Source organism: Clinocottus analis, unplaced genomic scaffold, assembly GCF_023055335.1.
Source record: "Clinocottus analis isolate CAN_PGR_092001 unplaced genomic scaffold, fCliAna1.0.p SCAF_8, whole genome shotgun sequence".
In the NCBI taxonomy this organism is placed as follows: Eukaryota; Metazoa; Chordata; class Actinopteri; order Perciformes; family Cottidae; genus Clinocottus; species Clinocottus analis.
In genome coordinates this window covers 843,299-864,603 of record NW_027176240.1, presented here as the reverse complement: position 1 = coordinate 864,603, position 21,305 = coordinate 843,299, and the positions used below count along the sequence as shown (strand labels likewise).

At 45.0% G+C, this 21,305-nt stretch overlaps 1 protein-coding gene across 6 annotated transcripts in view; it reads left to right on the top strand.

The window, feature by feature from the left end:
- Positions 1–220: 220 nt before the first annotated feature.
- The window catches only part of ehbp1 (EH domain binding protein 1), a 119,752-nt gene continuing 98,667 nt past the window's right edge, over positions 221–21,305 (top strand). For 5 of the 6 annotated variants that reach the window (XM_068567817.1, XM_068567813.1, XM_068567812.1 and 2 more), the window contains exons 1-5: positions 221–583; positions 1,087–1,558; positions 16,028–16,085; positions 16,176–16,271; positions 18,974–19,027. In XM_068567817.1, the coding sequence (XP_068423918.1) occupies positions 1,455–1,558; positions 16,028–16,085; positions 16,176–16,271; positions 18,974–19,027 (312 nt within the window). In that variant the 5' untranslated portion in view covers positions 221–583; positions 1,087–1,454. Of the gene's footprint in view, positions 584–1,086; positions 1,559–16,027; positions 16,086–16,175; positions 16,272–17,423; positions 17,755–18,973; positions 19,028–21,305 lie in introns of those variants that run through there. The other variant, XM_068567815.1, reaches the window with a different exon arrangement.

The following is a 21,305-nucleotide window of genomic DNA, read 5'->3' as shown; positions in this document are numbered from 1 at the left end:
ATAAAACAGAAACTTTCCCCCGCTAGAGTAAGGGCTCACGCTTGTGTGTTGAATCAGTCATTTTACATAAGATTACAGAACACAATTTACTAACTTTGTATTGATGATAAAATAACACCTCACGTTGCTACTTGGTAATACCGCTTTGTCAGAAATTGTTTTATTTTGAAAATCCCAAACGGAAGATAGTTAATTTCAGCTAACTTTCCGCTCCCCAGAGAGGACCGGAGCGGCCAAACTATCAGTTAACAGTTGGGACTACTTTACTGCTTTTTTTAACGGGACAATCTCACATAAATATCGGTTATGACGCGGCGCTGAGTCCCCCCGGCGCTCGCGCTTCGCCCGCCCCCCGCGGAGTGAAATGTGTCAATTGGCGAGCAACGGTTTCCGCTCGCGCGGTGTGTGTGTGTTAGTGACGGCTAACCGTCGTCCGCGAGCGGGCTAGCTAGCTGTGTGTCTCCCTCTTTCCTTCTCTCTCTCTCTGTGGCGCAAAAGAAAATTGGCGATAATTTAGCGGATTTATTCGTCGACAGTTGAGGCCCCACGTGCCCAGGGATAACGCTTCGGACGTCGCGGTGAGGTGAGTGTCACGACGGGCACGGGGTAAACCCAGAATCACGCGCAGCGGCGGAGTCTACTCCCTGGATTCACATATACACTCACACACACATTCCACCAAATATTTACAAACATATGTATTTCACTCTTTAGTTTCAGTTGGGTTGTACCGCTTTTTGTGTGTGTGTGTGTGTGTGTGTGTACGTTGGGTGGTGTCACGTGACTTATTGTGACGTGACGTCATCGCTTGGACGACTTTTCGTCTCAATGCACGCGTACCTTATTTTATGTTTTAAAAAAAATGTATCAAACATCCCAAGTTTAGCTTGCGGCGCTCCAGGAATTAGCCGCAACCCATCCCCATCCACACATGTGTGCGTTGCTGGAAGGAGGAGAAGTGTTGCGGGAATTCCTCCACACCTGAACTAAAGAGATAAACGTGTGTGTGTTTTAACATCTTGCACTAGAAGCATCTCTGCAGTTTTGCGTACTTGACTGTGTCTTTTTCCCTTTTGTGTTTTGCAGGAGAAGCATCATCAGATGGAGATATTATATTCATACCAAGTGGATTACTAACCGTGCCTTTCAAGAAAACATGTCACACCTCCACTGCTGCGGAGATTCCACGTGCTCACATTTGGATTTATCCAGCAGTTTTTAAAGACCAGCAGCCACAACTTGGATGTGCAAATCTTCTCATATTTTCCTTTTTCCCTTCCCCAATGTGCTTCCGGGTGAAACAATAATTATGTGTCAGCACTGGTCGGATGTGCTCCGGTTCCTATAAACGCTAAGCGGGGTGGTGAATTTGTGCAAAAAGGAAAAGCCCCAAAGAAGGAAGTCCAGGACGGGATAGGTAACGTGGGACTCTACCCCGCTCCCCCAAAAGAAACATGGCCTCGGTGTGGAAGAGACTGCAACGTGTGGGGAAGCATGCGTCTAAATTCCAGTTCGTGGCTTCCTATCAGGAGCTGATGGTGGAATGCACGAAGAAATGGTGAGTTGTTTTTTTTTGGTTCGGGGGGGATCACACTCAGGCACAGAGGTGTCATTTAAGCCTCATAAGAAAGTGTGTGTGTGTGTGTGTGTGTGTGTGTGTGTGTGTGTGTGTGTGTGTGTGCGCAGGAATGCAGAGCGCGTTCTTGGTGGCCATAATTCTCTCTCACACACACACTCTCAGTCTCCTTGGTGTGCAGGCATGTCTACATGCTGGGAGGGGCCCGGCTTCCTTGTAAAATTGCTATGTGTTTTTTTTTTCCTCTCTCTCTTCTCATGCACCGATGTAGAATTTGTTTGGTTTGAGTCACCCCAAAAACAAAAAAAGAGGAGGATGGTAGGGCAGAAAGATTTCCCTTCCTTTTTTAAAAGCTGGGTTCAAGCTTTCCTGAAAATGTCCTTGTGCAAACCACTAAACGCCGACCAGCTCTAGGGATGCCGCTGCCGGGAATCTGAGCTTGACTTCTGATCCCAGTGGAAGTAGAGACGCAGAGAGAAAGACTGTTGTTCTTAACGGATGATGTCTAGAACATTACAGGAGCTTAGCTGTCATTCTGTTCAATACGACCCTATGAAAAGTCACTCTTGTCAGCTTCATTGTAGCGCAGTTCTCTCTCTATCCTCCACAAAAAACAAGTATTTGCAAAAGTCAATAATCGTACGCGTCTGTGTTTCCCACAGGATTCTGTGAGACTTATGTGGACCTTCCCCGGACTCTCTAGAGGGGCATTTTAAAGTTAAACGCATCAATCTGCTGCTCTTTGAGAGCTTAATTAAGGGGTTAAATATATAAAGAACCATGTGCTCTTGGAGAGGTCGCATGATGACACTGAGCTGCCGCTCCCTGACTTGCCAAATCGCTGTATGGACCCCACCCTTTTTTTAAGTGTAAAAATAGATTTTTTTCATTATGAAACTGAGTGGTCAAATGAGACCGTGTGGCAAGTATTTCATGGGAAACATTGAAGATAATGTGATGTCAGCACACTGACATAATCTCTTGTCCTACGGCTTCAATGCTAAAAGTACAACTCAAAGATGTACTTGTTGTAAAAGAATGAATATGCACTGCGTTTCGGGAGACATAAGTGGACGTACGCCACGCCGCAGTCTGCAGGTCATGTGTCCCGTTAACGAGTGGAGAGCAGAGACTTGTAAAGCAGAGCTTGTAGCCTGCAGACGTGGACATCTCAAGCGGTGTGCCGTAGGCGTGACTAACGCAGCCCCACGGAGCTCAGACCCCGGACAGATGTTAACGTGTCGGAGAAAGGAATGAGAAAAATGTACATCTCTTCCCCAGAGCGGAGGGGTGGGTGGGCTCAGCGCACGGTCGGAAATATGCTTTGTTTTTTCGCAATCTGGGCAGACCTTTCATGCTGTTTCAAAGGAAGAAATCTGTATTTGTTGTTTTCGTAATTAAGCTCTCGTCTACAGCTGTGTGATAAAGACAGACGATCTAAACGGAGCAGGCCTCAGTTTTTGTTTGTCAAGTAAAAAGTCATTTCAGTTGCCCATTGACTGTGTGTGTGATGTTACCACTCTGCTTGAATCTCAGCTTCACAGCATAAACATGTAGTTGAACAACCTCCGACACAAGCGGTGTCTTCCTTCACCGCCTCAGGGTCTCTGTTCTTCTTCTTCTATGGTGTTTATGTGTGCACGTCTGACGCATAGTGTGTGTGCTTTCTGCCTTCCTTGGACTTCATCAGTACGGTATGTTATTGTTGCAGTGGAAACTTTCCATCTACGCAGACTGGAAACAGTCCCCAGAAGCTCAACTGGATCTCAAAGTCCTGAAGCCTTTCTTCTTCATTTCTGGTCTCAGTTGCAGAAAGAGCAAACTTACTGCACGTGTGTGCTTGTACATATGAATGCGGGCGCTTTGAATGTACGTTTTTAAAGCTTTTTTTTGCACACTTGGCTGACACTTAAAGGCTCAGTAGGATAATCTCTGAAGTCTAGATAATATAGGTCGCTTCAAACAATCGGTAGGTAAGAAGTTCATGAGTCTGTCTTGCTGTGTGTGTGGTTCCCAGTAAGTACTCGCTCAGAAGTAGTTCACACGATGGGGTTTCTCACCACGTCGTGAATTAAACAGCTGCACCTGAAGGTGGGGTGAAAAGTTAGGCCATCATTTAGAAAGAGGTGTTAAGCAAAATCATTCAAATATGGGGGTTAAATGTGCAGAAAGTCTCCGGGAGGTTAGCTGTGATAAGTCACTGGACTCCTCATGTGGATCTGGGGTGGAGTGTGTTTGCATAAGCTTTAATACATGTTTTGGTGCTTAAATCTTCCTAAATAGTCTCTGGTTAGCGTAGCCTCTCGAGACAGAACTTGACTCCAGATGGGACCCAACATTGTTTTACATCTTAAAGCGGTAAAGATGAGTTTAAGAGCATTGACCTGCCGGGTTACATGGTGCATGATAATTGATTTGGTTCTCTGTGCAAAACCCCCGATAGCACAATGTGCCTTTTTAAAGAGGAGACAGCAGGCTGGAGCATCTGGGAATATCACTTGCAGATGGAAGATGATGGAAACGTAAGAGCCCTGGATCAATGCTAAAAGCCTGTTGCTGCCTTATCAGTGACGAGGTGAGCTTGTTGAGTTAGTGACGCTGTCTGTGACCGAGAGTTTTCTGTCTACTTGCAAATCAATGATTTCACCTCTTTCAGAGCGGTTTCAGTTTGTTTTATCCCAACTTTTTCTTTCTCTACAAGCTTAAGATCTTTTTTTATTTTCATCCCTGCGATGGAAGGGAAGTAATGGCAAAGCAGCAGCGTAGGATTGAGGGTGTCCTATCCTACATCTTTGTGTGTGTGTGTGTGTGTGTGTGTGTGTGTGTGTGTGTGTGTGTGTGTGTGTGTGTGTGTGTGTGTGTGTGTGTGTAAAAACATGTCCGTGAGGTCATTTCTGTTCTCTTTCTGTTGCCCTAGTTGCTGTAGCTGAGTCCTGTGTTGAGCAGAGAGGGTTAGCATTCCACACACACACAGTTCAAGTCTGCAGAATCAATTCAGACCAAACCATTAAAACATTAATGAGTTTCAGTGTTTGTGTTTGCCGGTGAAATGAAGCAGCACAGCTGAAACCTGATGCATGAAACAGGATTTTTTTTTTTTGTTTTGTCCGTTGCAGATGATTATGATCAATCAGGTCAGGGGGAGAAAGCAATTGCCCCCCTTTTAGCACATGAGTAGCAATCTTTTAAATCTATATTATGACCTCTATAGAACTGGATAAACTCAAATGTGGTCCGTCCATCGCAAGGCAGCGAGCTCGCGTATCAAAACTCAAATCAATCTGTCAAACTCTGCAGCGCTGATCAATAAGTAAATCGATATTCTCTTACTTTATGGCCGATTCATCGTCTCCAAGGGTTTTCAGAAACACATTTTGATGTACTGGTCCGCTGTAAAATGAGAATGTTTGTGACCTGGATGCCATGTTGAAAACACGCTCGTCAGAACTAAGCCACGCCCACCTTCCATTCTGGCGCATCTCTACTGTTTCACAGCCGTATTTCACCGTCTTTGTGATCGTACACTCTGTTTAATTGACTTTGCGGCCTCATTTCGACTTGTCTGCTTGCTTATTTCTCTGATGTTTGCTTATCTGTCGTTCTTTTCCTCTCTGATCGACTCATTCACTATCGCTGTAGACAATCAGACATTTATTAACACGCAATCAACGAGAGGATGACAGGAAAGTTCAGATTACAAATAACTAATTTGAATAGACGAGTCATAATGTGGATTTAATCTGTTGTAATGGAATATTTCCCGCGATTATAGGCTTTGCTTTGAAGGCCCTACGTATGAGATTAATGACCTCATGCCGCTTTGTTTATCTCATCCGATGCCACCACATGAGGGTCATCGGGTGCACAAAGAAATAGCTGAGCAAATATCCTGCTTGTCTTCATGTTTATTAAGTCGGTTTCAACGTGGGCTACACACACAGTTGTCCAGGCTCACAGAAACTAATGTTTTATTAAGGCTTAAGCAAATATTGTATTATATAAATGTGACATATATATGGTCTGCTCCCTGCTTCAGTGGTTTAATATCTGACTCCTGCTGCTGTTAAGCAGTCGTCTCCAAAGTGGCCAAATCATCATGCCGGCTCTTGAACGCACCGCACGGTTTGTGGTATTTGATCAGATTAAGTGGGGCATGTGCACAGCGTGCAGTTCTGTCTTCTTCTTGTGGCCAATCAATGTCAAAACTCCACACCTGGTCTGAAAACGACCGGCCGTGTTTGTTACGCAAGGAGCAAAGTTCATTAGTCATTCAGAAGTTTACATGCTAGTTGTCAGGGGAGGGAAGGAGCGCTGGTTTTAACAACTGCAGGTTGTTGGATCATGCACTCAGAAAGGATTGTTATCCTGTGTGAAACCTTTTCTGTTCTCGGCCCGGTTCACTTCTTTCTTGATGTCTAGAAATATAAGCTTGTAGCCAGAGAGTTGTTGGTTCAAACCCTCAATAGTCGCAGCAAGTGAGGCCCACTTCTCTGTTCCTGAGCTACTGTCATCAGGGTGCAACCCCCACAGCGAGAGGTGTGAACTTAAAGCATGAATGCTCTTAGTATCCCCCCTCCTCGCCCCCCCGAGGCAGGCGCTTCAGAACAAGAATGTGTTGCTCGTCGACCGGTCTGATGAAATATAGTTCGAAAACATCGCTGAGTGTCATCACCAGCTGAAAAAAAACACGTGTCGACACGTGCAGCGAGGACACGAGAGTAGCGCGCCGGAGACGGCACAGAGGCGCTATTGATTACATGGTAATTCTATCGGCTGCAGCCGAGCGTGGCTAATCAAGACCGCTTCCCCTCAATACTGCATGACGGGACGGGGGTGCTGGACCTCTTCGTATCAATCAAGGCCTGAGCAGGACCTCTGGAGAGAGAGAGAGAGAGACGCACACTAGTTATTGCATAGGGATTTAATAACCCTTAACACACTCTCATGCAGATCTACACTTCTCTGCAAGGTGTCGGAAAAGCAATAATGCTTTCATTCTCTTTGTGAGTCGAATTTATAGGAATTTCCCACTCCTGATACAAATGTCCTTCTCGATTTTATGAACTGTACAGTTATTTGTAGATGCTGAACGTTATGTTTTAGTGTCCGGTGATAAAACGCCTGGTTAGCTCTCGTTCTTCTGAGGCAAACAGTTAAATTAGCAAAATAAAGGACACGCAAAGTTAAAGATAACACCTACATTCAGCCAATAGAACATATATTCATCCGGTTGCACAACTCCATTACGTTTACTTCAACCGGCACGATCCCATCAATGTGTCTCATGAGCTCAACTGTTGCTTAGCGTATCATAAAACAACAGCAGAGACCGGTACATTCCTCGAGCGCCGAGCTGTCAGTTGAGTAACGTTTCAGTGGAAGTGACCGGCGCGTGTCAGGCTGCGACATGTTGTCTTTCCGTGGGAACATGTGTGCTTTTTTTTTTTTTTTTTTTTTTTTCCGTGGCAGGCGTCCACGGCGTCTCTCTGCCAGAGAAAACGCTCTTTTCCTGCCAACTGGGTCCGACGCGGCGCTCCGTTCTGCTCGCGTTCAAAGGGCCTCGACTCGATCCGGAGTGCGAGTTTGGCACCGGGCGGCGCTTTCGCTGCCAGCTCGGAGCGCACGCCGCAGTTGTTTCTGTTTTTTTTTCGGATGAAACCACACCATTTTTGGGGGGTTCATCGTTGGCTTTTGAGGGATCTGGAGGAAAATAATAGCGTAATTGTTTACAGCTTCTTTTTTTGGGGAAGGGAGGAGGGGTTTCTCAAAGCGTTTCAGTGGTTTGTCTTTGTGTTTGCTCGTGTTTTTTGGGTGCTGGGAAAAAGCCAAAACGCACATGTGTTTTCATAGTTGACACATGAGTTGCTTTAAACTGTGTGCCTGCTCATCACTTCCTTAATTAGAGCATTCGCAGCTAATTTAACTCTCGCAGCTCCTGATTTGATTCTGTTTTTGTGCCCCGAGCCGACTGCTCTCATCTCAAGAAGCTCTCTCGCATCAGCGATGCTTCTCTTCGTCTTTCTTCGTACCACTCTTATCTCCCCTCCCTTTCTTTCTTTATTACTGGATCTCTCTCTCTTCTCTACTCCTCCCCCCTCTCACCGCTTTCTCTCTTTCCAAATGTCACTTTAACTGCTTTGCGGCAGAATCCGCCCAAATGTAGTTGTTCTACGCTGCAATTACGGATACTAATGGGCACACACACACACACACACACACACACACACACACACACACACACACACACACACACACACACACACACACACACACACACTCACACACACCAAGAGGCATGACACATTGCAGGGTTGTGAAGAAGTCAATGGGGTGTTAAATGTGATAAAAACTGTGCTGGTGTGTCTGTCTCTACTGCTGTCAGGCAGAGAAACACATGGCCCTGGAGACTGCTCATCATTTATCAGCCTGCAGAGCGGTTGCCGCAGCATCTGCAGGCTGATAAATGTGTTCAGTGTGTGTGTGCGCGTGTGTGTGTCAGGATGGCAAAACGAACACCCTTTTTTAATTTTTTTTTTTTGGAAAGATTGAAGTTTGTTCTAATGCAATTTGTGATGTGCAACCTCCAGATATGCCGATTTGAAGGCGCTGCTGAAGTGTCTTAAAACGTTGCATTCTGTCTCCTGACCATCAGGGGGCGACTCCTCTGGTTGTACAGAAGTGTATGCTTCATGTGTTAAAGCTGCTTTCCCTCTCCTGACCACCAGGGGGCGACTCCTCTGGTTGTATAGAAGTCTATACTTATGTCTCAATCTCTAGTTTCAAGTCTTCTTCTATACAGCATGATGTTCATTTAGTAAATTATGGTCTGTTAGAGTCAAACAGACCATAAAGCAGTGGACACTTTAGGGGCGGGGCTACAAGGTGATTGACAGGTCTCTACCAGAGACGTATACGTCGGTCCAGATACGGTCAGTTGCTTTCATCGGTTGCGATTAACAAAGCTACGTCCATTTCTTATAGTCTACATGTGCAACCTGCTGTCTCTCGTAGTAAAAAAAGAAATGTTTCCTCCCCCACTCTCTCGCTCTGTGGAGCAAAGATGTCGTCTCCGCAGACCATTAAATCCTCTGTCTTTATTGCACCTGCCCTCTGGACTAATGGATTATTCAGTTGCTCCTGATGGATCGTGCTGTCGTCAGAGTGGCGCTGATGGACAGAAGTCTATAAAACAAGTGTAATCCTTCTGCAGACAATGCATGCCCCAAGTTATTTACCTCGGCCACTGTGGTTTCTACGCCCTCATACCTCATACCATCTCCTTCAGAGCTCCTTGTTTCACTGCAGTCAGTGCTGTCCAGCACATGGTGGTTGTGTCTCCCACAGTGTCGGCTCTCTCCCTTTGGGCTGTTCGCAGGCTGCTATAGGGAGAGTTGTTGTTGTTAAGGGAGGGGAGATTTGTATGATCTTTTTCTCTTTTTTTTTATCCGCTGAAAGGGAGCTTCCTGTGCTCCTAAACCCGTGATCCGACTGATTCCTCCTGCGCTTGATGATCTCTCCTCCCTGAGGCGTTCCCTGTGCTATCTTGTTGTGTGGAAGTAAGGTGTATGTTGACTCCTGTTTGTTTTCATGTCGCTGTTCTTTATCAAAATGATACCGGAATCGCATTTATTTATTATTTAGTGATGTTGACGTTCGGCAAACATGTGACTGACTGATTGCACAGTTTAATGTATGAAATAACATTTTACTGACTATCGTTATCGGCTGATATTCAGTTAAAATATGAGATGGGTGAATCAGCGTTCGTACTTTTCTTGCCGTTGTTTCTGATAATGTTGTGATCAACGCATCATTGTTGATAAGATGAGAGCTAGCAATGATGGCTAACGCTAACGTACAGAGGTTCAATTTTAAATTACGATGCGTTCAGGCTCTATTTAGTCAAAATGACTACTGAACGAAGGGCAATGATGCGTTCAAATGTTGTATTGATGAGTTCAAATGTTGTATTGATGAGAAACTGTTTGGAGATGTTTTCACTGCAATTGCTTTTGTAATAAATTACAATCTTTTATTTCCTTATCATTTGAATTGTCTGTTAGAAGACTATAACAAAGTAAAAGGATAACTTTTGATGGTTTAAACTGACTTCTGGGTGGTTTAAATAAGTTTTGAGTAGCTATAACAAAACGGCTGCATCTGGATCATCGATGATTGGAACTTGTCATATCTAAAAGTTATATTTACGCCCCCCCCATCCCCCCCCCCTTTTTTTTTTACCCCTTTTTGAGCTTATCAGATCCGTGACGCGATCCCAAACGTGACTTGCCTCGTGTTTAGGGATGCCAGTCGAAGCCAAATCTTCCTTGTTTCTGTCTCACAAGAGGTAAACAGTGGAACGATAAAAGGAAACGCATCGCTTTGAGTTTGCCCTCTCAGATCCTCATCGTCTTTTCCCTCCCACACACACACAGTTGATGTGGACTCTCCCACTTCCAGTGATAAGGAAGGAATGAAAGCGCTTTGGAGATGAGCCAGTAGATGTAAAATAAAGATGCCTACCATTCCCAATGTGTGTACATCCTGTGGTACCATCTACAAGGGTCTCAATGCAACTAGTCCTTTTCAATAAAACTTTGTTAACGTATTAAAGATAACACGCAGCGGACTTAAAACCAGGATGTGTACTGAATGCAAAATATAGTTGCTTCAGACCGTCTTCACTGAGGATAACCACCTGGACTGAATGTCCCAACTAGTTAGCTTTCTTGTTGTTTTCATACCTCGTTTGTCACTTCAGATACTGTATTAATGTTAACAATTGTTTTTCTTCTTATGACAGATCTGAATTCAACTGGGGATTGAAATCTTTAAATTTGTCAATAAAACGCGGAGGAGACGGGTCATATTTGGGGAAAGAAACGATCAATAGTAATATTAGACTTTGACCTAATAAAACTCATGCTCAGTGACCTTTTTTTTGGGAACGTTTGGCTCCAGGAAAATATAATAAGATTGACAGAAAACTCATGTTTAATGTCTGTATGACAACAGAATACATACGGTCGCACTAGTCTTAATGTTTTAGATTAATCCAGAAAATGTAATTATGATTTCACAACACAGTTGCAGAGAGTATCCAACAGACACATTCACTCCTGACTGCAGTGTGTGTGTTGTTAGTGTGTTCAACGTTCACTCTGTGTCATTGACCCGACTAGCGTCTGATTGCCACACACTCTCACACACACTCCTACACACACTCTGTTCTGCGACTGGAGGTCAAGGGCCTTTCAGTGGAGACCAGAAGAACTCAGTGACACGCACGCACGCACACACACTTCTGATGTTGTTACCAGCTTAAAATATGTGGATACAATGGATTTTTTATTGATTTGAAATAAAACTTCTCAAACAACTTCCACAGCGTGATCCAACCGTCCTGGTTTCATCCAAATACGGCCAAAGCTTCGGCTTAAATGAGCGAGACGGCGTGACGTATTGAACAATATGAAATGAAAGCGACGAACGTGAGACAAAGCAACGAACGGATCGGAACTTCAGAGACAAAAACAGATGATGGAAATACATCCAGATGCCGACAAATTGTTAAGACGGATGCAAATTTGTGGGGAAAAATGATAAAATAAAAGACGGCATGCGATGAGAACATTCAGATGCAAGAAAGGCAATCTGTGTGTGTGTTTTTTTTAATTTCTCCCAGCAGTCCGGGGTGTGACAGTCACACAGATTGTTTGGACATCTTTGACGGTAAAGCTGGCGGTCTGACCGATAGCGGCGCAAAGCAAGAGCGGCAGCCGCTTCCTCTTTTCCTCTTCCTCGCTTCCCACTTTCACGTCTTCTCGTTGCCGCCCTTTGCTGAATCAGAACTTGTCGAGTAGGTCAGTAAAAAGAATGAATTAAAAACCCCAACATTTCTTTTGCTAAGCTTCTTCACGATGGGTCTTCAGATCCCAGAGATGGCTCGTCCATGTGTGAGATTTCCTTCTTTTTGTCCGCTGGTGAGGTTTAAATGTCCTTTTCTTCCATTTAGTTTCCAAATCTTTTAAGTGTAACTAAGTTTACTGTATAAAGTCCTTTTAAACACACTGAATTTCTATAAAACATCTGAGAAAAAAATAAAGAACTTCGCTTGCAATACATACTGCCGGAACTGCAAGTTATCCAAGTGAAAGACTTTTTCAAAGAGACTTGGATATGTTCAAGCTTTCACACTGGATTCAAGCTCAGTGGCTGCTGTGCCATTTTCTACACAAATGTGTGCACTGTTCATCCATGATGTCAGTAGTAAAGGTGCATTGTTGTGAGCGCATGCATAATGTATGAATGGTACACGCTGCCCATGCAGGGAGGCAGTCTGCTGCATTGCACGCCGGTGAGTGTGTGTGTGTGTTTGTATGTATTGCAGCAGCGCGGGTGTTTTAGTATGCGTCGCAGCGCTGCAGTCCGGGATGCTTCGTCTCTCACATCCGCTGTACCACGACACGAGCAAACCGACGTCCTCTCTGCTTCATGTCTGGATGACGGGGGAGATGCCGAGTCTGTCGGCTGACGTCAAAGCTCTCTCACGAGCGCTTCTCTTCCATTCGCTCATCCGGCAAGCACAGAAAGTACTTTCTAACACACCTATGATGCTGTTTTTCCCCTTCTGTTTGAGAAATCCTGGCACGTCTTCTCTCATATGTATATATTTTGGTTGCCATCCACAGGGCCTGGGCAATATATCTAATATTTATTGCGATCATGACTTTGGCTTCCCTCAATTAAATGAACATAATTCACGTTTACAGCGCCACCTTATTCATAGAAAACTCCACCGCAGATAAAATCAATCGCTCAAATTAACAGCCAGTCACTAGGGGGTGATTTTTAGATGTTTTTGGCTTCCCTTTTTGGGCAGCGTCCGGCCGTTGCGTGCCAACCCGACGGCAGCGGGCTGTTAATCACTTTCCTGGATGTTGCGGCTGCAGTCCAGAGAGAAGAGTAATGACACGCTGGAGCAGAAAACACACTGACTTCAGGTGAAGAACTCTCATTTAGACGCTACGATGCATTTGGGCGCGAAAGCAGTAGCTCCGTTTATTTAAATTGGAGTTGCAATAAAGACATTTTAATTGTGGAGAGCCGCACCAGCAACATTCATCGCAATTATATTTTTTTTATTAAGTCACAAGCCTGTTTTTGTTCCTGGGATTCTTCAGGCTGGGATGTGCAGGGCGGCTGCCAGGTTGCTAGAAATATGGCAGCGATGTGAGGTTATTAATTTGTTAAAGGATTCAGGCGTTAAAAATGTTAATTCAATTTAAGTGGATAACTTCCCCTTTGCCAAAAGCTGCTAACGTCAATATTGTGTTATTAAAAACGCATGACACTTCATCACTGTGTTGATCTCTACCCAGCGATGTGTGTGTGTTTCATAATGATCCGTGTCCGCTGTCTGGATGCTGTCGTATCAAATGTGAAGCGGCTCCTTCCTCTCGCCTACGGGAGAGATTGGGCAACATCCTGTCGCACCCTCGACTTCCAGCCATGCAGGCAGATCCGCTCAGAGCCCTGAGTGACGAGCACGTTTACGCTGCCAAACGCATTTATCTGATGAGCCAGCTTCATGTTTACGTCTGATTTAATTACACAGTGTCCTGGAAGAGCTTTTGTAAGAAAAAGAAACCCCGTTTCCTTGAACTCTGATTAAATGGTAAGATGTACAAACACCTTTTCAGAGTTTCTTCCTTCTGATGGGACTTCTTTTTTTTTTAACCCCTGCAGCTCCACAGTCAGCAGCTGCCCTGCTGCTCTTGATCTTTATGTGCACACATGCAGCCCGAAGCGTCGTCTTACTCAGTTTTTTGGTCACACATCGTGTCCATTTGTGAGCGCATGATTTTTTTTTTTGTATTGGGCTGCGAGTGCTGACGTAGCCTCGCGCTGCAGAGGGCTAAGCAGTGCGAGGCTGAGCCCACACACTGATGAACTGCAGCTGCACACACAGCGAGAACAGACCCAGTGTAACACACACACCTGGAAGAACATTCAAGCAGCGTGCAGCCGCTTTGAGTAAATGTAGTTGTAGAAATGCCACTATAGCGACAGCAAGGTGATCTAATTCAAAGCAATATGCAGCATTAAAAACAAACAAATGGCAGTTAAAAAATGTGTGACATGAACATGAAACTCCTCTTCATTAAGTGCCAGGTGGATCTGAAGGAACGCTGAAGTGTCTTTGAGGGAAACAAACACCTTCCTGCTGCCTAATCGCTGGTTTCTCTGGAGGAGAGCTGCAGTTAAATGTCTTTTTAAATCTAGGAGGGTTTATCTGTTCTGTGTCTCAGCTCCTGCTGAGCTTTACTGACCCACTTTCACTCTCCTCTCTCTCTCTCTCCAGCACACGCCCTTCTGTAAACATTGTGTTGATCATTCTTTTTTAACCGCAGGTGTTATGTTTTTAACTCAACGGATTAGAGTTTCGTGGTCAAAGGTTGATTCCCGATCTCTCAAAAACGTGTCTAATAAAGGATGCGACACTAAAGCGGCGGCGTCCGCCAGCAGACGGCGTCATGCGGAGGTGATCCGGGTGTTTTATGACGTTTTGATAACAGCAAGAGGAGCTCCCTCTCTCGCTAGAGGAGGCAAACACTGAAAGACTGAAACACTCTTGTTTCTTCTGGTCGCAGTATAATCCATCCAGTAAACGGTCCGAGCCTTTCAGGACGCTCCAATCCACTTAATGCAAGAACGTCCACCAGATTATGACAAAGGAACGCGTGTACGTGTGATGAACCTCCACTTCTTCTATTCCACTTAAACCACCCTAATGGTTTAAACTGAAGGCCTACATGTTTCATTGTCTTTGAATGCATACTTCACATATCCCCCTGAATTCATTTGATTCAGGGCGCAAACTAAATGTCCTTTTTGGTAAAAAATCACCATTTTGAAGCTAATTGTTGTCTTTTTTTTCCTCTTGATGAGTTTTGGCGTGAGCGCTTCCCTCTGACCACACACTCGGACGCCACTATTCGTAACCCACATCACAACCACGACACTATTCCACCTCAGCTGCTCTCCCACCACGCAGCGGCCCATGCATCACTTCAGGTGCTACGCTCAGCCGTCAGGAACGTGAGCGTCACGTTGACGGAGGTTTTTTTAAAGGCGTCGCATATCCTCTTCTCCTCTCCGGCGGCTCGTTGCTTCTTGTGCAGGTCGAAGCTGAAACACGCTGAGAAGAAGTCGGTCAGCCTGCACTCGAATGGTTTGAATAGTTCTCGTAGCGCAGAGGGTACGGTACGAAGGGAGGGGGGTGATATTTCATGTGTCTGCATGCTCTGTTATGGCCTGCGTTGTTGGACAATAGCTTCTCTATGCGAGGCCTCTGACGTTGTCGCCCCGTCATTCTCTTGCTCTCTTTTCCCTCTCACTCCGCCTCCTTTCTTCCCTTGCTCTTTCGTCGTTCTTTCCCTCGCTGCCGTTCTGCAAGAGCCTTTGACGTACGTGTCCGTGCACACACAGAGCCAGTGTTGTGCTCGGTGTGAGTGTTTAGCACAATACGATCATTGATGGACGTGAATATTGACACAGATATGGAGGTTCAATGTCACCTTCCTTCAAAAGTTGCATTAAGCGAGGTATTTTTAAACGAATGACAAATGAAACAATGAGAAATCTGAATCCTAATGCTGTATTTTAATTTCTTCTTGATGGATTTATAGATACCTTTTATAATCTAATACCAATATCTCTGTAATAGGCTTTTACATTGGCCTGGAAAATGTTTCAGTCGAGCTCTAACGGAGGAACAGAATAAAGTGATTTTTAATTGCACGCTGGAGGACGATCGGCTGTCTTTTTGTTTCTCCATCGTGATGTCAGCACGAGGCCGACACTTGACTTAAATTTGTCAAAGCGTTATTTTTACATTGAAGTAGCGCTGCAGTTGTAATTTATTGGGCAGCTCAATTTTCTTTAATGTGTAAATGAGAGAGGGGGGAAAGTGTGCTAACGCGCTGTGAGAACACCAGGCCTCTGCGTCTTTCATACTCGCGTTCATTACATGAATTAAGAGTTATTTAAAGTTACTGACTCGCTTGATCATGATGGATACGCGGCTATAGCAGCAGAGCGGACCATTCCCGCTCTTGGGCTGTTTTACTCAGCCAAACGATGACCTGTGGTTTCAGTAGTTAATATCTCAATACCTCTTACTTGTGTTGCGTGCGTTACAGTCCAGAGGCAAAGCCGGGGTTTAGCTGTGTCTCATGATTTATTCATACCACGAGTGTGTGTGTGTGTGTGTGTGTGTGTGTGTGTGTGTGTGTGTGTGTGTGTGTGTGTGTCTGTCTCTGTCAGTGTGTGAACAACAGACTTATCAGGGTTTTAAGCTCCAGGCATTAAGATACAAGCTGATCAATGTTGATCTGTAGATTGATGGATTGAGGAATAAATATTGTCTTCTTTTTCTCCTTCTCACAGGCAACCGGACAAGCTCGTGGTGGTTTGGACACGCCGGAGTCGACGGAAATCATCCAAGGTTTGTGGTTTTGATGACACAAAATTTAAAGGAAAACAAAAGAAGTTTCTCACTTGTGCAAATGTTGTTGTTGTTGTTGTTGTGTTGCAGGCTCACAGCTGGCAGCCTGGCATCAAGAACCCCTACAGAGGTGTGGTGGTGTGGCCGGTCCCAGAGAACGTAGAGATCACCGTCACTCTCTTTAAGGTAGGCCGCCATTGTGGGATCAGCCCTCATGCACTTAGTCCTGTGTTTAAGGTCGACTACACTCGTTTATGGAGCGCCGGGGTCTTCGCTCCGCCTCGAGAATCGCTGGCTTTTACATTTGAGCTTGATTTCTGTAAACTGTTGACACATGAAAAGCATGTACTACACATATTAGATGACTGATGGTGTGTAGGTGGAGAGTTTCTCTCCAGGACTGTTGACGTGTTTTGATGTGGACGATATTTTGGTCTGCGTAGTACTACAGTGTCGTCCTGTAAGTGACACGCTTGTCACGGTGCCTGGCTTACTTAAACATGCCGGGCCTCTGTGCCGACAGGATCGCCCCCGAGCGCAGTGTCTCGTTTCCTCTGCCACAAACACCCTCGTACCTGCCTCTGCCGTGTGTAGTTTTACTGTCGTGTCGGCTAAAAGTATGGAGGGAAAAGTCACTGGCTTGTTGTTTTCTATGCCTATCCTTGATTCATACTGCTGTACAGTCCCTCTCTCTTCTCTGAGCCCACTTCCTGTCCCAGAGGAAGTAATAAAGCTGTTTTTGTAATGTGACTCAAAAGCCTCTGAAGGCACAGTTCACCCACATCTGGCTGATAAATAATAAATAAAGTCAGTGCTCAGCCTCTTAATAATGCGGGAGAGCATCTCCAGGGTCAAACTGTAAATTCATGACGCTAATGACGATCGTCTCTGACACGATGCAACAAACGGCATATTGTTTCAGAGGTGGGATCCATTGTTTTCAGAGCTCCAGACAAAAAAAGACAGTGCAACTCTGCTGCGTGATTCTGACCATCTGGAGTCTCCCCGCCGCATAGACACGCAACACAAAACTGCCTCAGTTTCCCTTTTTTAACATAGAAAGTATTACGCACTGCCGGCCTGAAACTGTACAAAATCAAACCGCTCGCAATTTGTACACTTCTGCGGCGCGTCGGCCGAAGCAAACAGTGATTTAAAGATGCTCTCGCAGCGGGCCCGACAGCGCCGCAGTGAAAACAGCCGAGCTCAGCAGTATCGCAGCCTCGGGGAGTCGTGCGCCGGCAGGCAGGCCGGAGTTTAACTTTGCAGAGACAACAACACACCGGAGTTAACATGTGACGCCGGAGAGCATCACGCAGGAGATGGTCAGCAAGCGGAGGCGTCTTCCAAGCTTATCAAAGCTTTTAATGCAACCGTTTGTTATGGTTTGAACGCGTTAACGAGGACGACATGTCAGAATGAAAGGTTTAGTGCTGCCACCGAGCCGCAGCACAAAACCGAGAGGGCTGGTGATGTCAGGAGGCTTTTAGAAGTAGTTTATGTGGCAGTGGAATAATGGGAGGATGAGGCGGCTGTCTGACTCACTGTGTGTGTCTGTCTGTGTGTGTGTGTGTCCGTGTGGATGTTGCGTTTGAGTGATGTGCCAGACTGCAGGAATATGGATTTTTCCTGGGGCGTGTCACGGGCGCAGTCAGAAAGGCTGTCGGAGGTGTGTATGTGTTTCGTTGTTGCTTGTGTGTATGTATATGGTGTGCCTGAGCGCCGTGTGTATGTGTTTGATTGTGTTTGTGTAGGTGTGTATATGTTTGCTTGTGTGTATGTTTCCTTGTTTATGTGTAGGTGTGTTTGTATTGTGTGTGTGTGTGTAGGTTTGTGTATGTGTTTGCTTGTGTGTATGTTTGCTTGTCTGTGTGTGTAGGTGTGTATGTGTGCATGTCTGTAGGTGTGTATGTGTGGTACTGAGGACGCAGTGAGTGGTTCTGTTCAGCGTTGAGTCTTTTGATTTATTGTTTACTGTGCGAGAGGCAAAATGTAACGGGAGCAGAGTTTTACCACGAGCCTAAAGTGATGCATTAGAAATTAAATATCTTTAATTTGCTTTTCTGATTGAGTCCAAGAAAAGCAGCGCGCTTTAGAGGAAATTTCAGCCAATGTTTTGTGTTTTAACTTGATAAATTCACTCTTTTTGTGCTTCAAAGGCCCACATTTGTGTTTTGGTTTGCACAATCTGCTGTTAAGAGGCTGCATTAAAACATAACATTACATCCAGATGCATTGAATCTGCGCGGCTGCGTGTCGGAGGTCAGTGAAGGTCGTCCATAAGACGAAGAGGCTCGCTGCTCCGCTGCCTCCATGACTGTCTCCTCTCATCAGCTCACAGCTACACAGGAAGTGAGGAAACACACCAGTACAGTGAAGGAAGAGAGAGTGGACCGGGCGGGACGAGAGGTTCTCGTTTCCTGACTCGAGCTTCTTCAGTTTGAAGTTCTCTCGCCCATCAACAGAAATCTACGTTTACGACTTTAAAAACCCACTCGGGACTCGTTATCACGTGATTAAAAGTGACCTCATTCATTTAAAAGCAGATGTATTGGAGACGTAAAGGAGGACAGATAAAGCAGGCCAGTGGGGGAGTGGAGCGAGAATGTAGAGCAGACGAGCCGTCGCTCCTGAGGAGGATCTCTGGGTGATGAAACACGTATTGATCGCTGCTCGCGTGACGATTCCCAATCAGTGGCTCCGTGTGTTTGAGTACGTACGCAAATATAGTGTATAATGTTCTGTATGCCTGTAGTTGCGTGGTTCTTTTCGTTTTGACCCTTTTATGTGAAGCACCTTTTGATTTTGATTATATTTTTGATATTTTTAAGCGTGCTGTACAAATTAATTTGTATGATCAGGCATTTATTGTTCTGTTGCCCTTGCAGGATCCCCACGCGGAGGAGTTTGAAGACAAGGAGTGGACGTTTGTCATTGAAAATGTGAGTCCTCTTTCAGTTTTTTCTACTTCCTTTAAACCTTCACGGGGTATAAGTGCACCGTGGGATTGTGTGCCTTGCTATAAGGCACCCGGACGGTCACTTCCAATCACATCACAGATTCATAACTCAGCTCTTTTTTAAACTAGTGAAACCTTGTTGCATTACACGTGCATGTTCTGCCACCTGGTGGTCAGGATCTGCTATGACGCGCTTCTCTCAGTGTGGCTGACTTTCATCACGTTGGCACACATGGTGTGTGTGTGTGTGTGTTTGTGTGTGTGTGTGTGTGTGTGTGTGTGTGTGTGTGTGTGTGTGTGTGTGTGTGTGTGTGTGTGGTAACGGCCTTCAATCCTACGAGTAAGTGTGAAGTGTTGTCCACATCCAGAGGCTGTGAAAAAGACTAATGTGTATTCATTTTGTCTCACACTCGTGTTTTCTGATGCACGCCACGCAGCACGAGATGGAAAGTATGAGGCTCGCAGTGAACGACTGAGCACAGGGAAGGAGCAAATTTGGTTTAAAAAAAAAAGGGAGGGATGAATTGAGGAGGGGGAAGGAGAGGAAAATAAAGACCCGATGCCAGGGAGCTGGAAACTTGGCGTTCACAAGTGCTTTTCTGTGTTTTTGAACGTCTGGTCGGTGACATGGTGTTTCTGAGTCACGCAGACGTGTTCACACACCGGCCTTTCTTACCTTCTTACTTACTTCGCACCCTTTTTCCACAAGTTCTTTAAGTGTGAAACTCACCGAAAGTCCATTTACCGTCATTTACTTCCACTGAAAGTGCTAGTTTTTGCTCTTGATTGTGTTTATAAGCGCTTGAAGATGATGGAGAGAGTCGCTCTTCAAGTTGTGAAATCTCTGGAGTCGGGCGGGCAGAGTGTCGTGTTGAGGACAGGAAGCTTATTGCCGTCTGAACAATGTGATGTCTAAAGAGGGTTCAGTGGAGTCTGCGGATATCCAGATGTTCAGACGTCTTCTTCAGCGGTCGTCGCTCACAACCCGGACAGAAGACTTCAGATTGAGAAAAACATTTTTATTTCTCTGTCGGGTTCTTTCCATCATTTTTTTGCCAAGACACAAAATATTACTCTGAGCCCGTCGGCGGCAAAAAAATAAACGCTTTTAAAATCAGAACCATTTATTCACTAGGTGTGTTCACACAGACGAGGACTTTTTCTTGGCGGAATCTGCAAAACATTAAACAGATGAGACAATCAACAACAACAACAACAACAACAACAGTGCAATAGATATTACATTAAGTAAAAATGTAGTAATGAAGTCGTTCTCAAACTGTGGGGCGTGACCCTCTAGTGGGCTGTCGAGGTATTACAGGTGGGGGAACGCAGGGAAAAATGTCTTTTTTAAAATCTTTTTTATTTTTTTTAATAATCCTTTATTAATCCAACAATGTTGGTTGTGCTTTTGCAAAATATTACTTTTTTTGCAGGGATAGATCTTTATTTGCATTGTTCTCACAAAGTGATTGCACATGTTAGTAGTTTTTGGAGCAATCTGGTTTACTTGAACGGTATTTCAACTTTCTTTATTCTATTATTTTAATAAATTGCACAGATGCAGAAGTCACAAAAAAGAACGATTTTGTCACAATTGTGTTGGTTCTTCCTCCAAAGCTGTAACGTTAGTGGACGTAGCGTGACATCAACGCTGAATGATTTAACACGTTGTTGTCCTCATTTGTCACAAAAACCAGGTCCAGAGCAACAGGACACTTTAAATATGAACCGTCTGTGTTGGAGTCAGAGGGACACACAACAGCACAGCTATCGTAAATTGTCAGAGCGATAAAATTGACCTCATACTTAATTTAATACCCATGGCGCTGTGTTGTCGTTGCCTGTTTGTTGTCGTTTGTCTCTTCTAACGTCTCATGTTTAATGTTGCACCTTCCGCCGAGGAAAACTCGTTTGTGAAAATATTCCTGGTAATAAACGGGTTCAGTTCTGATTAATCTGCAAATCTGGGATGAGGATGATGAGGATTTGCCTCAGCACCCTGAGATCTGTCAGCAGGGTCCATGCGGCCGCCGGCGCTCACATTTCTTTACTGCTGGTCAAGGTTTTTTTTTCTTAAAGCCCAGTTTCTAAACATCAGGATTGACGTCTTCAGCGCGTTCGTCGTGTTGTAAGTTTCCGGAGAGAAACTCAAGTCCTGACACGCGGCCGCCAAACTGTGTGACGCGAAGAATGTGGCTCAGCGTCTGAGTGTTTCTGAAGCGTCTCGTTTCAGAAACGGATTCGTTGCATTTTAATGA